The sequence below is a fragment of the Nicotiana attenuata genome, unplaced genomic scaffold, assembly GCF_001879085.1.
Source record: "Nicotiana attenuata strain UT unplaced genomic scaffold, NIATTr2, whole genome shotgun sequence".
NCBI classification, from domain to species: Eukaryota; Viridiplantae; Streptophyta; class Magnoliopsida; order Solanales; family Solanaceae; genus Nicotiana; species Nicotiana attenuata.
The window spans coordinates 73049-89269 of record NW_017671407.1 but is presented as its reverse complement, the minus strand read 5'-3'; the positions used below and the strand labels follow the sequence as shown (position 1 = coordinate 89269).

Sequence of the window (16221 nt, the reverse complement as noted above, 5' to 3'; positions counted from 1 at the left end):
TTGGAGAAGAAGTCATCGTGGGAAAGCAATGGCCAGAAATTGATGTTCCGGCAAGGTGGGGTCATTTGGGGAATGACTATGGTGGGGTGGGGTTTTCCAAATTTTTTGAAAATTTCTTTTAGTTAAATCCATGTGACTGCCTTCTGAGTTTGTGTTCAAATGATATATTTTAAGATACGGTCTATGTATTTGGCCTTTCAACTACCTCGAATAGTATAGTCAGCATACTTAAAAAAAAAAAAAAAAAAAAGAAGCTAAGAACATATTTTTCAAACCAAAGTTCTGACTTTTCAGTAGAAGACATTGTTGGTATTTCAACTCTCAAATATTCTTGAAGTGGTCTTTTTTCTCCCCCAAATTTTGTTCATTTCCATCAATTTCTGAATTTAGAGATATACCCATGTTGACTTCATTGTCCAATAATGGACGCAGTTATGAGGTTTTCCTAAGCTTTAGGGGAGAAGACACTAGAAAAACATTTGTGGGTCATCTGTTTAATGCTCTTATTGAAAAGGGTATTCACACATTCATGGATGATAAGGAGTTAAAGAGAGGGAAGTCAATCTCATCTGAACTCATGAAAGCCATTGGAGAATCAAGATTTGCTGTTGTTGTCTTTTCCAAGAACTATGCTTCATCTACATGGTGCTTGGAAGAACTGGTAAAGATTCTTGAAATTCATGAAAAATTTGAGCTAATTGTTGTCCCAGTTTTCTATGATGTGGATCCATCAACTGTGAGGAAACAAAATGGGGAGTATGCTGTGCTTTTTACTAAATTTGAGGCTAACTTGGTTGATGATAAGAACAAAGTGCTAAGGTGGAGGGAAGCACTTACTAAGGTAGCTAACATATCAGGGCATGATTTGCGCAACACTTACAATGGGTCAGTTGTGATTTTTGTTCTAAATTCTTATTTCCATTTTATTCCAAAAAGTTATAGTATAATATTAGCAATAGCACATAAGTGCATGGTTGTTTTTGTAAAATCTTCTGCAGCTTACTAAGATTTAATAAAATTTATAAAGAGAAAACAAGGTAGAAACTAGAAATGGCTTATATTCAAAGTTCTGACCTTCTCATTGTATATTGAAAACTTCTTGATTGTGGTAACTTAGTTTCTTATTTTGGGAACATTCATGTAAAAATAAAAAAGTCCGCTAATCGAGAAGGCAGGTATTTTAATGATAATACTAAAAGCCTATGTTGCTCGCCGGGTGCGTGTCGGATCTTCCAAAAATAGTGTATTTTTTGAGGATCTGATATGGGTGCGGCATCATTTTGGAGAGTCCGCGCAACATAGCTAAAAATCAATTTCAAGGAGTCAAGCTGACTAACACAGGATAAATTCCAATAGTGTGATTAAAATTGGTAAATCCAGTTATGGGGAACGAAGTTGCAACTCCCTTACTTGTTTCAGAAAATTTACTCATTTTTTCCTTTCTTCAATGCATACCTTTTCAGTATGAAATAGCACTCATTTTGACATACAGGGATGAATCGAAATGCATACAACAGATTGTGAGAGACATATTCGACAAATTTTGTTTCTCTATCTCAATAACTAACAGAGATTTAGTTGGAATAGAATCTCAAATTAAGAAACTAAGTTCATTGTTGAGGATGGACCTGAAAGGAGTTCGTCTTGTTGGTATTTGGGGGATGGGTGGTGTGGGAAAGACAACTGCTGCAAGAGCATTGTTCAACAGATACTATCAGAGTTTTGAAGGTGCTTGTTTTCTCGAAGATGTAAAAGAATATCTACAACACCATACCTTGTTGTATTTGCAGAAGACTCTCCTTTCCAAATTGTTGAAGGTAGAATTTGTAGATTGTACTGATACTGAAGAAATGTGTGCAATATTAAAGAGGAGACTTTGTTCTAAGAAAGTTCTGGTTGTTCTTGATGATGTTAATCATAATGACCAGCTGGATAAGCTCGTCGGAGCTGAAGATTGGTTTGGTAGTGGTAGTAGAATTGTTATCACAACTAGGGATATGAAACTATTGAAAAACCATGATGTGCATGAAACTTACGAGGTAAAGGTTTTGGAAAGAGATGAAGCAATTGAGCTTTTCAATTTGCACGCATTCAAGAGAAATTCACCTGAAAAGGAGTTTAAGGAGCTCTTAAATCTTGTGGTAGATTATACTGGAGGCCTTCCTTTAGCTCTTAAGGTGCTTGGTTCTCTGCTGTACAAGGAAGATCTTGATGTATGGATAAGTACAATTGATAGACTAAAAGATACCCCTGAGGGTGAAATTATGGCTACACTTAAAATAAGTTTTGATGGATTAAGAGATTATGAAAAAAGTATATTTTTAGATATTGCATGTTTCTTCAGGGGTTACAATCAAAGAGATATGACAGCATTATTTCACGCTTCTGGTTTCCACCCAGTTCTAGGAATAAAGACCCTTGTTGAAAAATCTCTCATTTTTATTTTAGAGGACAAAATCCAAATGCATGATTTGATGCAAGAGATGGGTAGACAAATCGCAGTTCAAGAATCACCGATGAGAAGAATATATCGTCCGGAGGATGTGAAGGATGCATGCATAGGAGATATGGTAAGACATCTAGCCACAAATGGCTATTATGTGAGCAATGTTCATCTTCATAAAAAATATCTGGAAATGATGTATGTGTAGTCTGGAAAGAAAGCATGAGATAGTAAATTAACCTTTTTCTTGTTTTGGAAAGAAACAAGTATTTATAGAGTACATTAGACATAGAAAGCACTTTTACAATGTGCTCAACTTCTTAACAATAATAACAACTAAGCCTCAATCCCAAGCTATAGGGTCAGCCATATAAATTCTCACTATTCACGTTGCACCATTTAGACTCGTCTTAATCCTATATTAAAAGTTTGGGTTCTCTATTTTTCTACTGGGATACAAATCTCTAATAAGACTAAGGACTCCCGGTAGATATTGGACCTAAAGGAAATGTAGCAAAATAGTTAAACTTGCCTTTCACTTTAGTAGGGGTCCTTCCTCTCACATAATACTCCTTTAAAATTTCACTATTTCAACCATCGTACTTTGATTCTATGTATACCATTTATCATCTATCATACCATTCTCTAGGAACATTGAGCCTAATCTCACTCTTGCGGCTAAAGCTGCAATGCATATATCCAATCTTACTTCTTCTTATCGTAAAACCGTTATACCATTGAGTGTTTCTCCATAGTTCAAGCTTTTGATAAACTTCAACTCCGTTTTATTTTATATGACATTGTTTGACTGGAAACAAAGTTTAAGAAAGAAAGAAATAAAGACTTTTGGCACATATCAAAAGCACCTTAAATTTGTGGGTTTAAACATGCCATGACATTTCTATGGCTGTAAGAGCATGTCATTAAGGATAAATGATATATCTTTAGTTAAAGAGTTCCCAAATATAGATTCTTTTTTAACGGACTGAAAAGGAGAGTGTCTGTATAAAACAGAACCGAGGAAGTAAGTTTATTCGGTTATAATTGAAAAACAGGAAGTAGAAAGGAAAAAAAGGATTAGAACATGATATATGTCTCGTTAGATACTTCGTCGAACAAATTAGCATTTCGGCACATGAAATCTAATAACAATCTACTAGATAAGCCAAGCAGTGCCAGTTGCATATGAAATTTTTAGAGAAATCAATTCCTAGGAGGGGTACTTCTATTTAAATTCTAAAGGATCCGGTTCCAAGGGAAGACTAAGTAAGGTATGGTTATAAAGTCCAAGCAATCCCAGTTTCATAGTGAACAACTGGGATGGAACCTCGGTAGCTTTTATTAGGGCGGAAGAAACAAGCCTTCTTATTAGGGTATTGATTGTTTCGTTATCTTTGACATTTTTTTCAATAAATAGGGCCTAAATTCCACTTTCGTTTAGAGAGGAGACGAGAAAAAAAAATCTCATTTGAGATGGACTATATGCAGTGTAAGAGTTATAACTTATAAGATGATTGAATTGGAATGGTTTATAGTCACAGGGAGGTGATTGGAAACAGATAAATGCCTTACTTACATGTGTAGATAAATGTCTTACTACATTTCATGTAACTGCCACACTCACTCCGAAGATGGTCATATATACCGGAAAAAATAAGTCTATGCAGCATACTTATATGTGCTTCGTATAATTTTTTTCTTCTGTAAGGATATTTTTTATTTGTCTGCAGAGGAAAGAAGCAATTGAAGGCTTGTTACTCGCAGAGCCTGAACAGTTTGAAGAGAGTGAGTTGGAATATATGTACAGTGCTGAAGCTCTCAAAAAGACGAGGAGGCTGAGGATACTTGTGAAACAATATTACAACAGGGGGTTTGATGTGCCTGTTGCCTATCTTCCTAACAGTCTGCTTTGGCTTGAATGGCGTGACTATTCTGCAGACTCATTGCCATCAAATTTTGAACCATCAAAGCTCGTATATCTTACTATGAAGGGTAGTTCTATCATCGAACTCTGGAATGGAGCAAAGGTACGGTTGCCACCATCAAGTTGCTTCCTTTGATTTCAAATTTCAGTCCTCACTCATGTCTACATGCTATACAATATGTGCTTTGGTAAGATTGAAACTAATGCAGAACTTTTGAAGTAGCTGATGTTCAAAGTATTGTTCTTGATCTGGCCTGCAATTTTAATTCTCTAGCATAGAAATGCACCAAAAACTGACTGCATAAATCCTGGAAGAAGTTTCAAACTATGAGGTCTCTTACCAGTAGACTTACAGCTAAAGTTAGAACAGTCACTTAATTAATATTTGACTGCAAAACTTCATGAAATCACGTATGGATGCAGACGGAACATCTGCTCAGAAAAATTCAAAGTTATTATCTTTTAGTGATGAATAGTTACCGCATGTTTTATCTAATAATGTTGATTTTGCTTCTATTGAAGTTATATCAAGTCTATTTTAATTTAGAAGATTAGAATAAATAATTTGGAATCTGGAGAGGAAATAGACTAACCTTTTTTTGGGCTAATTTAGTAAGGTGAAAAATAGTTAGTTTGCCTTTTCAGGCTAGTCAATTGTGGGTCACCAGAAGATCTTAAGTCGGAAGAAATGTTTTTGACGCTCAAAAATTTGGAGGTAATGCAATGTTTCTGATCATAAAGTTAGAAAATGATTGTATCTTATAAATGAACAGTTTTCATCTGTACTCAAGCTTTTGGTTTTAAGTTCTTGTTACGGGCACATATAGAATTCCAACTTGTACAGAGGATCGGATGCTCTTTGGAAAGGCTTATTCTCTTATATGTTTCAGTGATAAATATCTTGTGTATGCTTTCTTGTACTATCAGTAAAATATTTACTTTATAAAGAATATAAGGATAAAACATATGCTCCTTTAGTCATGCAGCAAACTTATAGCTGGATGGTTTGGAGTGTTCCTTTTCTTTGAATTCTAGTTCTAAAGCTTCACGTCTTTAGAAAATCGAAGAATTGTTCTATCAGATGAGTTGCTTGAAATAAGTGACAGACAAAAGGAACCATTCATCTACTTGTCGTATTAGAACAAATAAAGGGAGAATTTCTGAATGAATGGAATATATGTGTCAATCTCCCCCTTTTATTTTTTTTCGTTTTGGATCTCTCGTCTTTGATAATTTATCTCTTTTTCCACTTAGTCAGATACTTAACAGATAGACAGTTGCAATTTTCATGGACATAAATGCATACATTGTGAAAACATGTGCTTAACAATTTTCTTTCTTCTATGGTACAGAGGTTAGCATTTTTGACAACTCTTGATCTCAGTTATTGCCACAATTTGATACAAACCCCAGATTTTAGGATGATCACAAATTTGGAAAGGTTGATCCTGAGCTCTTGTGATGCATTGGTGGAAGTCCATCCATCTGTTGGGTTTCTCAAGAAGCTTATTTTGTTAAATATGGATCATTGCATATCACTTGAGAGACTTCCAGCAATTATTCAATCAGAATGCCTTGAAGTTCTTGATCTCAATTGTTGCTTTAACTTGAAAATGTTCCCGGAGGTGGAAAGGAATATGAAGCACTTGAAGAAACTCGACCTCACTTCAACTGGGATAAGAGAACTGCCGCCATCAATTGAGCATCTCAGTTCCCTAGAAAACCTACAATTGCATTCCTGCAACCAACTTGTAAGTCTCCCAAGTAGTATTTGGAGATTCAGAAATCTGAAGATTAGTAAATGTGAGAAACTGGGGAGTTTACCAGAAATTCACGGGAATAGCAATCGTACCCGTGAACTCATCTTAAAATTAGTTTCTATTAAGGAGCTTCCCACCTCTATAGGAAACCTCACCTCACTAAATTTCCTTGAAATCTGTAATTGCAAAACTATTTCCAGTATCTCGAGCAGCATGTGGAGATTGACTAGTCTTACAAGTCTAAAGCTGTTAGACTGCAGAAAACTTAAAAACTTGCCCGGAACTCCCAATGCCATAAATTGTTTGTCAGGACACGGACTTCAGCTCCTTCTGACATTGGAGCAGCCCACAATTTATGAACATCTTGACTTGCTTAGGATTATTGATATGAGTTGGTGTAATTGTATTAGCAGTCTCCCCCACAACATTTGGTTGTTGAAAAGTTTGAGGATTCTGCGCATCTCTTACTGCTCGGGACTGGAATATTTACCAGAAAATTTGGGTCACTTGGAACATTTGGAGGAATTACTTGCAGATGGTACTGGTATTTTAAGACTACCATCTTCGGTTGCACGTTTAAATAAACTTAAGGTCTTATCATTCAGGAAAAAGTTTGCGATTGGACCAAAAGTCCAATATTCATCATCAATGCTCAATTTACCTGATGATGTTTTTGGAAGTCTTGGAAGCTTAGGCTCAGTGGTGAAGTTAAATCTTAGTGGAAATGGTTTTTGTAATTTGCCTGAAACGATGAATCAACTCTTTTGCCTTGAATACTTTGACATAACATTTTGCCAGAGGCTTGAAGCATTGCCAGAGCTTCCCCCAAGCATCAAGGAGCTATATGTAGATGAACACTTGGCCTTGAGAAGCATGGAAGATTTAGTAATTAAATGCAAGGAGTTGAATTTAATAGCAGTCACAAATATTGAGTACCAAAATTTCTATCTATGGTTAGACTCAATATGGTCAGATGTGTCAGAACTGCTGGAGAACAGTCAGAAGCAACAAATGGATGATATGTTGCAGCTTATTCCCTTTTCATATCTTTCGACGGCTAAGCGTGAGGTCTCTCTCTAAATCTCATGTTTTATGAAACCAAAAAGAAAAAAGGCAGCAGAAACATTAGATATGTGGATTTAACTATAGCACATGGAATGATATATCTATCTCTTCTGGTTTGCAGGAAGTTCTTAAGATTGTTATACATGGAACTCAAATTCCAGAATGGTTTAGATGGCAAGATAGAAGTGCCACAACGATGTCAGTCAATCTTCCTGAACATTGGTACACTGAAGATTTCTTGGGATTCGCTATATGCTGCGGCTGCTGCTTTTATCATTCTGCACGTAGTTATGATATTGAATTTGAGGGGAGCATGCATCATTACAATTATGATTCCAGTTATTGGAAAGAGTATGAGGAACCGAGTTTTGACTTTTATGAAAGAGATACCATTGAGATTACAGCAAAACTAACTCCCCGACATAAAGGAATGCGGACTGAAGAGCTCAAGAAAGTCTGTTCATTTTCCATGAATGTGTTACGTCGTGCTACTGCTGTCCCTAATATGTGCTTTGCATTTTTGCCATTAAACAGTCTCTGTCACACATCAAATTTACAGTCATATAACCCAAATGACTATGGGATATTTGAAGCCTGTTTGAGTCCAGGTGACATCCGCCATCGTGGAAAACAATGGGGGTTTAATTTGGTGTATAAAGATGAAGCCGGCGGCAGTGTTACGTACGAAATGCTCATAAACAGATAGAAGCTTGATCTTGTCCTCAAATTCTGTAGCTCTTTTCAGGTGACGAAAGATAGAAAAAGAATACATAAGAATGGAAGGGGATTTACTCCGCAAGAATGCAGGTCCTTTTTCAGTTTAATTTTTATTCTATTATTTCATTTTATAGAATTTGTGTACCTCAAAGAACTTTTAGGTTTTGATACTTCCATTTAGTAGAATCTTTGAAATATCTCTGGCTATTTTATGGAGCATCTTTTACTATCAATCTAGCTATTGTGCAAGTGAGCTATCTGAAAGTGCTAACAATTACCCTTTGCAAATTTCACATAATTAAGAGAGATGTTCTTGAAGGGAGCTTGGAGCAACGGTAAAGTTGTCTCCGTCTGACCTATAGGTCATGGGTTCAAGCCGTGGAATCAGCCACTGTTGCTTGCATCTGGGTAGGTTGCCTACATTACACTCCCGTGTGGTGTGGCCCTTCCCCGAACCCTGCATAAACGAGGGATGCTTCGTGCATCGAGCTGCACTTTTTTTTTTTTTTTTTTTTTGTTAAGAGAGATGTTCTTCAGTCACTATTATAATGTTTATGTGAATTTCACAATTTTTCCTTGAAAAGTTACTGAATTTTCTCTTAAATTCTTCCAACTTTTATATGATTGTCTCGTGTAATTTCTACAAGTGACCTTCACCAGAATTGGTTTTTCAATGAAATTCAATGTTCACTTTATTGATATTTTTTTTTTTTGGGGTGGGGGGTTGATGCTCTTTCGAGTTTTCTTAGAAGATGGTCATTTTTTTTTTTAGGCAAATCCACTAGGCAGGTGCCTAGGGCTAGTTTTATTAATAATAAAAAGCAAAAAAAGAACCACATCGGAAGAGTACAAATAAGGGGGACAGTAGCACCAGTAATGTTGCCTCTATGCCTTGGCTATATAATCACTCCTCTGCGCCTCACAATGCCCTTATGGAAGCCTCATGTAGAGGAATCATGGTGTAGCTACCGGCAAAGTCTCACGAGGGCATATAATCTCATAGCCATTTGGATATCTTTCCAAAGGCATAGGAATAGAGCAACACAAATTGGGCTAAACCTTACCTTACTAATCCTATTGAGGCAAAGAAAAGGCCTCACCTACTAACAAGCATGTAAAAAGAAAGAACTAGCTAAAACTAGATATTCTATGATCATCACAGAGTTTATAACATACTCTGTGATGATATTACATAAAACTATACTAATGTGATGGTAGAATAAGAATATGTAGAAATAACAGTGATCTCCTATGTTCTCTAATTTTGTGAAGTCTTCAACTTGTAGACGCTTGTCTTCATCCTCTACCCTTTTCAAAATGTCTTCAAATTTCATGCTTTTCTTTGAACGAGTGGACTTTGTTGACGTAGTTGGATAAACCTGTTTTTGTTTGGCAACTCTCATTGGGAGTCACCTTATGTTCACATCTTCACTCATCTTGCCGTCCCAGCTTTTTTCTCTTTTATGTGTCTTTTTCCTTTTGCCGCTATGCATAGGTGATAGATCCCCTTTTCTTGCTGCCTCTGCCCGGCATTGATTTAACATATCTTCTTCCTCGCCCTCTTCATATGTATCTCTGCCCACAATCATCGGATTTGGCATGTCTTGAACCAGTTCTTGATTTACCAAACTGTTCCCATCCTGTTTATTAATCAATGCTGCCTTGTTTTGGTGTTGTGATATGCTTTGCATTTTGTTCCTACTCTTATTCACTCGACCAGTGCTAAAAGCAGTAAGATTTAACGAGCTAACAGGTTTTGAGCTTACCATCGCGTCCAGTAGCTTTCTATCTTCAACACTAATAATCTGCTGCTGCTGTTCATTATTTGTAACTGCTACTGCTGCCTCTAAACTGTCTACATGTTGCTGTTGCTGCCCAGGATTTGTTGCTGCCTTAAATGGTTCTGGCATGGTTACAATTTGCTGCTGCTTTCCAGGATTTAAAGTGGCTGCTTCATGTTGATTAATAGCTGGAGTGTTAGAGCTAAGCTGCTGCTGCCCAGACATTATGTTTACTGCCTTTGCTATCGAACTAGCGGCTGTTGTGATCTGTTGCTGCCTAGTTTTAGGAATAAAATCTGGGGCTTTTGCGTTTAATTTGCTGCCTGAGTTCAACTTAGAAGAGCTGCCAATTTTTGGTAAAGGTGAGCCAACTGAAATCATCTCCTCATCTCCACTACATCGCTCACCTTCATCAGTCGAATCCCTCGCAAAATCGGCACCCCGGTATTCATCATCATCATCCTCACGTTGGTTATCCCATAGTTTGGATTTAATTGCCATCGCCCTCACATTTGCTTTAATAATGTCGTTGTTTCCAGTGGACAACACCAACTGCCCAGTATCTCCTCCATGCTCCCCAAACGATTCCAACGATTGTGATGGTACTTCAAAGACTGAGGTGTACAATGTTACCAAAGGTTGTTTAACCATATTAGTATGCAACATCATCGCGTTCTGGGCATCTTTGATTATTTTTCCACCTGTGGACTGGAAAAATGCAAGGTCAGGAGCATTGGAGCTATGTGCTTGGTTACTCGTTAGCTCCTCCACCAAGTTGAGGCTGCATTAGCTACTGCTCCAGTCATTTGCTCGTCAACAGGAACAAGAGCAAGATCTTTTTTTGATCGAGCATCTGCATTCTTTATGAATTGCTGTTTCTTTTCACTGCCTGGAGAGTTAGACATCCTAGTTCTTGAAGTTAAATCTTGATCAACCTGCTGTATGTTCTTCTCACCATCATCATTCACATTGCCAAGAGCATCAAAAGGATTTGTATTTTTTTGCACACCTGGACTGTCTCTTGCAATCTGCAGCAGTTTTTTGCTGTTTGGAGTGCCTTTTTTGCTGGAAACTGTTGTCCAGTTATCCTTAATAATATGCTGCCCCGCTTCCTTTGTATCATGTCCAGCATCAGTAGGTTTTGAACGCTTAGACTCAGCCCCTTCTAAAGCAACTTCAGCTGGAACTAAGGCAGCAGTAGAGACATCTACAGCAGTTGTACCAATGCACCAGCAGTAGCTGAGTACATCCTTGCAAAATCTGTAGAAGCAGGGATATCCTTCAACCTTGTATCACCAATTGCAGCATTAGGATTAGCAATCCTAACAGGATGTCGATCAACAGTTGCCTCCAGCTTAGAACCAACAGCAGCTGTTTCTTGTCCAGCGTTTTTATGATGCTCTACAACTGCTACTGCTGTATGCTTAGCACTGGTTGCTCCATCAGTTCCAACCCCTGATGCATCAGTTGCACCCTTTGTATCTCTAGGAGTTTTAGATGGTCCTCAAGATCCTTCTGCCCAAAACCTGCTACATCCTCTTCCCCTAACGCAACAGTAAGAACAGTTCCCACAACATCAGGCCTTTTCAAGGCCTCCTGTAAATTTGTTCGAACTCCTGTAGAATCCACCTTATCATGTCGATTTTGCCCAGCCTCCAGTTTTTGGTTCCCAGTAATCTGCCCAGCAACATCTACTATAGCCATATCATCACTTGGCTTGTCATTAGTAAACACATCTCCTGCTACTGTCCCTTTATCACTGTCATTTCCTCGACCATTCAACACCTTATTTCCTGCTTCTATAGCCATCGCTTGAGATATCCTAGCTAAGGCACGATCGACATGAACAATAGCATCATTCTTTGAACTCCCAGATTTATTAAAAATCTGCTGCTGCCCATTATTTGTGGTATCTTCTGAATTTGACACCATTATTTGGCCAGCTCTTTTTGCATTGAGATATTCCCTAGCATCACCTTGTAGTTTTTCAATAACTGGACCATCTGCCTCGACCAAATCATGATTACGTTGAGATGCTGCCCCTGTTACTTCCTCTGTCACCACCTTTGTTCCAGCTTGTTCTTTCATAATTCGACACACCTTTTCGTCATGTCCTTAAAGCTTACAATAAGTGCAATATTTAGGAAGATTGTCATACACCACCTCCTGGTAGCTTAACCTTCTTAGGATGTTTGTCGAGCAAATCAAGAATTACCTTGATCCTAGCAGCACTAGGTCTTGTTCTTTCTTGTGTCGCCTTGTCCACAGCAAGAGCTTTACCAACAGCGGAAGCAATAGATATTAACGACCTCTTAGCGAAGAAATTAGGCGGCAAACCTGGAAAAGAGATCCACACAACTGCCATGGACGTTTCCTCTTTTGGATTGAATCCTAACGTCCATGGAAACGTTCTGAAAAAGAATTCATCACCTTTTGCCTTGACATATCCAGTTGATCTTGATAAGAACTGAACATAATCATTATAGAGATCAAATCTGATCAACAGATGACGAAACTCCAGAAGTCCAATATTGCAGTAACCTCGAACATCGAATTACGACGAAAAACTCTTTCTGAATTCCTGTAACTCAGGTTTTCCATATGAAAATTTCATTACAACTGCTTGATGCAGTCCTTCTTCTCTTATAAACTCATTAACATCATCCATGGTGAACTCTACAGTTGGTTCTCCATGATCAAACGTTACTGGACATAATTCAAGATTTGACGATTTTGCGGCAGCTTGTTTTGATATAAGTTGCGATGCATAGGACTGTTTTGGATTAGGATTAGGATGTGATTCACTAGTTATTTGAATGGACTCTCCCACAGCTTGGAGAGACGATGGCAGCCATGGCTGCCCTAGTTCACCATGTCGCAAGAGAGAGAGAGGAGAGCGTTTTTGGGTGGGTTTTAGAAGATGCTCATTGCAACTGACTCTACACTTTTTTTTCTAGAACTTGTTTGTGAAGGCTCATTTCAGAGCTAGCCAAGGATCTGCTGGAAATGTTGGATCAAGCCATTCATGCTAAGAACTCCGTGTTTCCTCCCACTCTTCTGCTCAGGGGCGGATCTATTAAGGAGGAAGGGGGTGGCACGCCATCCGCAAACCACGGCCGAAATTTTGTAAATATTCTACTTATAGAAGAGTGCAGAAGCTGCTCTCCGTCGACATCCCTGCTTAGACACAGGGGTATTTAAGTACTCATATACCTTCTGTGTTCCCTGCGCTTACACGTGTGCTGAATTTTGGTGAGTAAGCGGGCTATGACATACTTGTCGATGTTTTCCACGAAATTTCATCGGATTTTTCTCCCAGCATCTCTCCTCCTCTGTATCTTCTATGGAATTTTCTCCGTGAGCCTTTGCTGGATTTCTCAGTAACAACACGATAACTTCTCCGCCTTTCTTCTTTATTCACTGGTATTTGATTAAAAGTAGGTGTTTAAATAGGGATTTCTGTTTTCACAGTTTATTTCTTTCTTTTTTTTTTGGGTTCCATCTCATTAGGTTTTTTCTTTTTGAGAAATACCCATCTCACAGACTGAAACACTTCTGAAATCTTCGATTTTCTACCTCTGTCAGTGTAATTTCCTTACCAAAGAACTCAGCTTTTCTGATCTTTAATAACAACTTATTTTGCATATCCATAAGTGCAATTTCTTGATCTTTTTGGTTGATTGTGCTATTGCTTTCGATGTTTTTGAATTCGAATTCTATTGAAAAATTCTAAGTTTTCTAGGGCAAAGAACTGAAATGGAATATCAATATTTTGTTTGTGGATTTTTTAATAGGTTGTATCATTGTGAAGAAATGGTGTTTATAACAAGAAAAAGCTACCTGTAGCTTAATCCCCAAAGTTAACTCCTTCTCACTGTAAGACCTTCTTTGCCACCTCATTTGTATTCTTTATGATTATTTTTGGTCTGTTAATCAAAATTTGGTTTTCTTAATGGATATTATGCGTAGTAGGGTTGGGTTCATGTTGATTTTTGTTTTACCTAAACCTGTGGTGCTGCAGTCGTTTACCCTCTTTGTCCTTTAAGAGTTTGATAAAATTCCTCTTTCAGCTTTATTGTGTTTTTCTCTGTTCAAAGCTTCAACTACACTTAAATTCTGTGCTAATGCCCTTATGATAACGCCGAAGCGGCTACTTGAGATTGTATCTTATTGTCTTTAACACACTGCATAAGTGAAAATAATATACAAGCTTAAATTATGGAACCAATTGCAATAGAAACAAATAAAGACGCGAACATACGCACGCACGCAAAAGAAGAAAAATAGAAAATGACTACTTCTAATAAAGGAAATCACACAATGAGTGGTATATTTAGTCAATTTTGAGAAAGAAGAGTTAGTATGAAGTCAGTAGAAGGAAACTTCCACATAGTTTTTCTAAACCCAATAAAAGCATTGCCTATGTTGTTTCTCTTTACAAGCTCCAGGAATACGTAAGTTTGAATAAACCTTTCAAGCAACCATACATAATAGTCTAGCGGAAAGGAAGTTCATGAAAAATCTAAAACTTCTTCACTTCAAGTTCATTTAGTTCGTTAAATCCCATTTTGACAAAAATAAATAAAATAGACGAATCGATAGTGAAGGACTTGATGGACATTCTTTTTTTTCATGTGTGTTTGAATTGAATCTGAAAGTAGAGTGAAAGGAGCCGTGATTTAAGTTTGTATATTTGCTCAACTTCAAAGGATTTTGGCCTATGAATTTCACTTATGCCAATCGTATTAACATCTGCCTTTTCTCAGTATTACCAAAATTTCTTGAATATCTTTAACGAAGTTTTCAATTCTTTCTTGATGCAGGGAGTTCCAACACTCTGAAATGTAGTGATTAAAAAATCCAAATCCAACTTTTACTAGAAATTCCTAACTGTTGCAAAAAATTTTTAAGTGTATTTTACGTATATTTGTTGCCTCATATTTGTAATGTGGGATGGTTTGTTCTTGCAATTTTACAGTTATCAATATGCAGGTTATATTGATAAAATGGAAGAAAGACTTACTATTAGTGAATTACACCACTAACTACAGAATGGACTTGCAAAGTCCAAGCTGTAGACAAATTTCGGCCGCGAGACAGTAAAGATCAACGAGTTCATTTTCAGACAATAATTGTCCAGGATGTAAACGTAAGTCAAGTTACAACTACAATTGTAACATAACTTCTTTTCACTTGTACTCTTCCAATAATTACTAAGTTTTCATTCTTAATAACATTGTAGGAGGAACAAGTTTGTGTGATACTCTATGGTGACGATATTAGAAGATGTGATAACTTGTTCGAACTTTTTGAGACATATCTGATGTTAACTGCCAAGGTTAGAAATCCGCAGCCTTATTCACTACATATAGGCCAGTTTGAATAGATCGTTGACAGATTTACTATTGTGGAGTCTATCCCAAAAAATAATGAAAAGGAGGCACCGCTACCTCCTCCGTCGAGGCTGAGTACGATTTCGTTCGTCGACGTTGAACAACAGCCTTCCGGTGTTGAATTTGGTACGTTTCAAATTACCCTATGCCTTATAACAGCTTAAATGCTTGGAACTCATGCTGAATGCAAATATATTGGTTTTACGTACATTTGTTTTTTTTTATAACAACAAATCTATTAGCTCTGGTGGCAAACTGTGCGGCAATGCAATACACCGCTGATCAGAGTAAGAGATTTCAAGAGGCCGTAGTTATGGACAAAACGTGAGTCATTTAATCTTCTATTACATAACAAAATCTCTAGCTGACATTTATAAAAGTACATGTACAGGAAGAAACCTCTCTTCTTCACTATATGGGAAGACTTGGCAAGCAATGAAGGAGCTGACTTACTGAGACAAGTGAGGCAACTACAAGAATATCCTATTATTCTCGCGAAGCGGATAGGTACCACAAAATACCGTGGTGGTAAGTTCATGCAGCTCCTGTTCCTACATATGGATAACGGTTCCGCGTTGGTTATTAATAAAATTTGCATACACAGTTTCCTGTTTGGCAACAAGATACAACTACACAATCTTAATCAATCCCCCATATGTGCAAGCAACTGAATTACGGAATTGGTACAATACAAACTGTGCTTAAAATGTACCAAATTATTATTTAACTGTTATTTCTTCTATGGAAAAATAATTGTCTGACATTTCCTATGCGAATTACAGGATAAATGAGAACAAACAAATGTTAATCGAATACACAGTGAAGAGTTCAGCAGAGTCAGCTTCATCGCTTAATCTTGTAGCTGCTGACGATGAAATATTATCTGTTTAAGCTATTGCTACGCAAACCTCCGCTGTGAGTTCATTAAATTACAAAATAAAATGTCGAAAACTGCCACACCATGTATCTTTTATAGAATATGGATAACTGTTCAATATGATCTAATATGCTACTGTCGGGAATTTTATTATGAGGATTGGTATATAAAAATTATTTTTAGTGTTCTTTGTTCTTACGACTCTGTGTTTTGAAGATTTTCTGGTATTTGCATCAAAGCAATGTGCTTCAATTTCTGTTT

At 37.2% G+C, this 16221-nt stretch overlaps 1 protein-coding gene across 13 annotated transcripts; it reads left to right on the top strand.

Moving 5' to 3' along the window:
- The first annotated feature begins 245 nt into the window (after positions 1–245).
- LOC109208098 (TMV resistance protein N-like) lies at positions 246–16158 on the top strand. Of its 13 annotated transcripts, none has more exons than XM_019371128.1 (14): positions 246–885; positions 1493–2570; positions 4174–4470; positions 5720–7195; positions 7314–7999; positions 9789–10134; positions 10230–12942; positions 13485–13566; positions 14683–14839; positions 14933–15209; positions 15326–15407; positions 15475–15611; positions 15688–15766; positions 15866–16158. In XM_019371128.1, the coding sequence occupies exons 1-5, from the start codon at positions 401–403 to the stop codon at positions 7896–7898; spliced, it is 3921 nt and encodes a 1306-aa protein (XP_019226673.1). In that variant the 5' UTR covers positions 246–400; the 3' UTR covers positions 7899–7999; positions 9789–10134; positions 10230–12942; positions 13485–13566; positions 14683–14839; positions 14933–15209; positions 15326–15407; positions 15475–15611; positions 15688–15766; positions 15866–16158. The 13 variants fall into 13 exon arrangements, with proteins under 13 accessions (XP_019226673.1, XP_019226676.1, XP_019226679.1 ...); XM_019371131.1 differs by having other exon boundaries at positions 15464–15611; XM_019371134.1 differs by lacking the exon at positions 15326–15407.
- Positions 16159–16221: the final 63 nt, after the last annotated feature.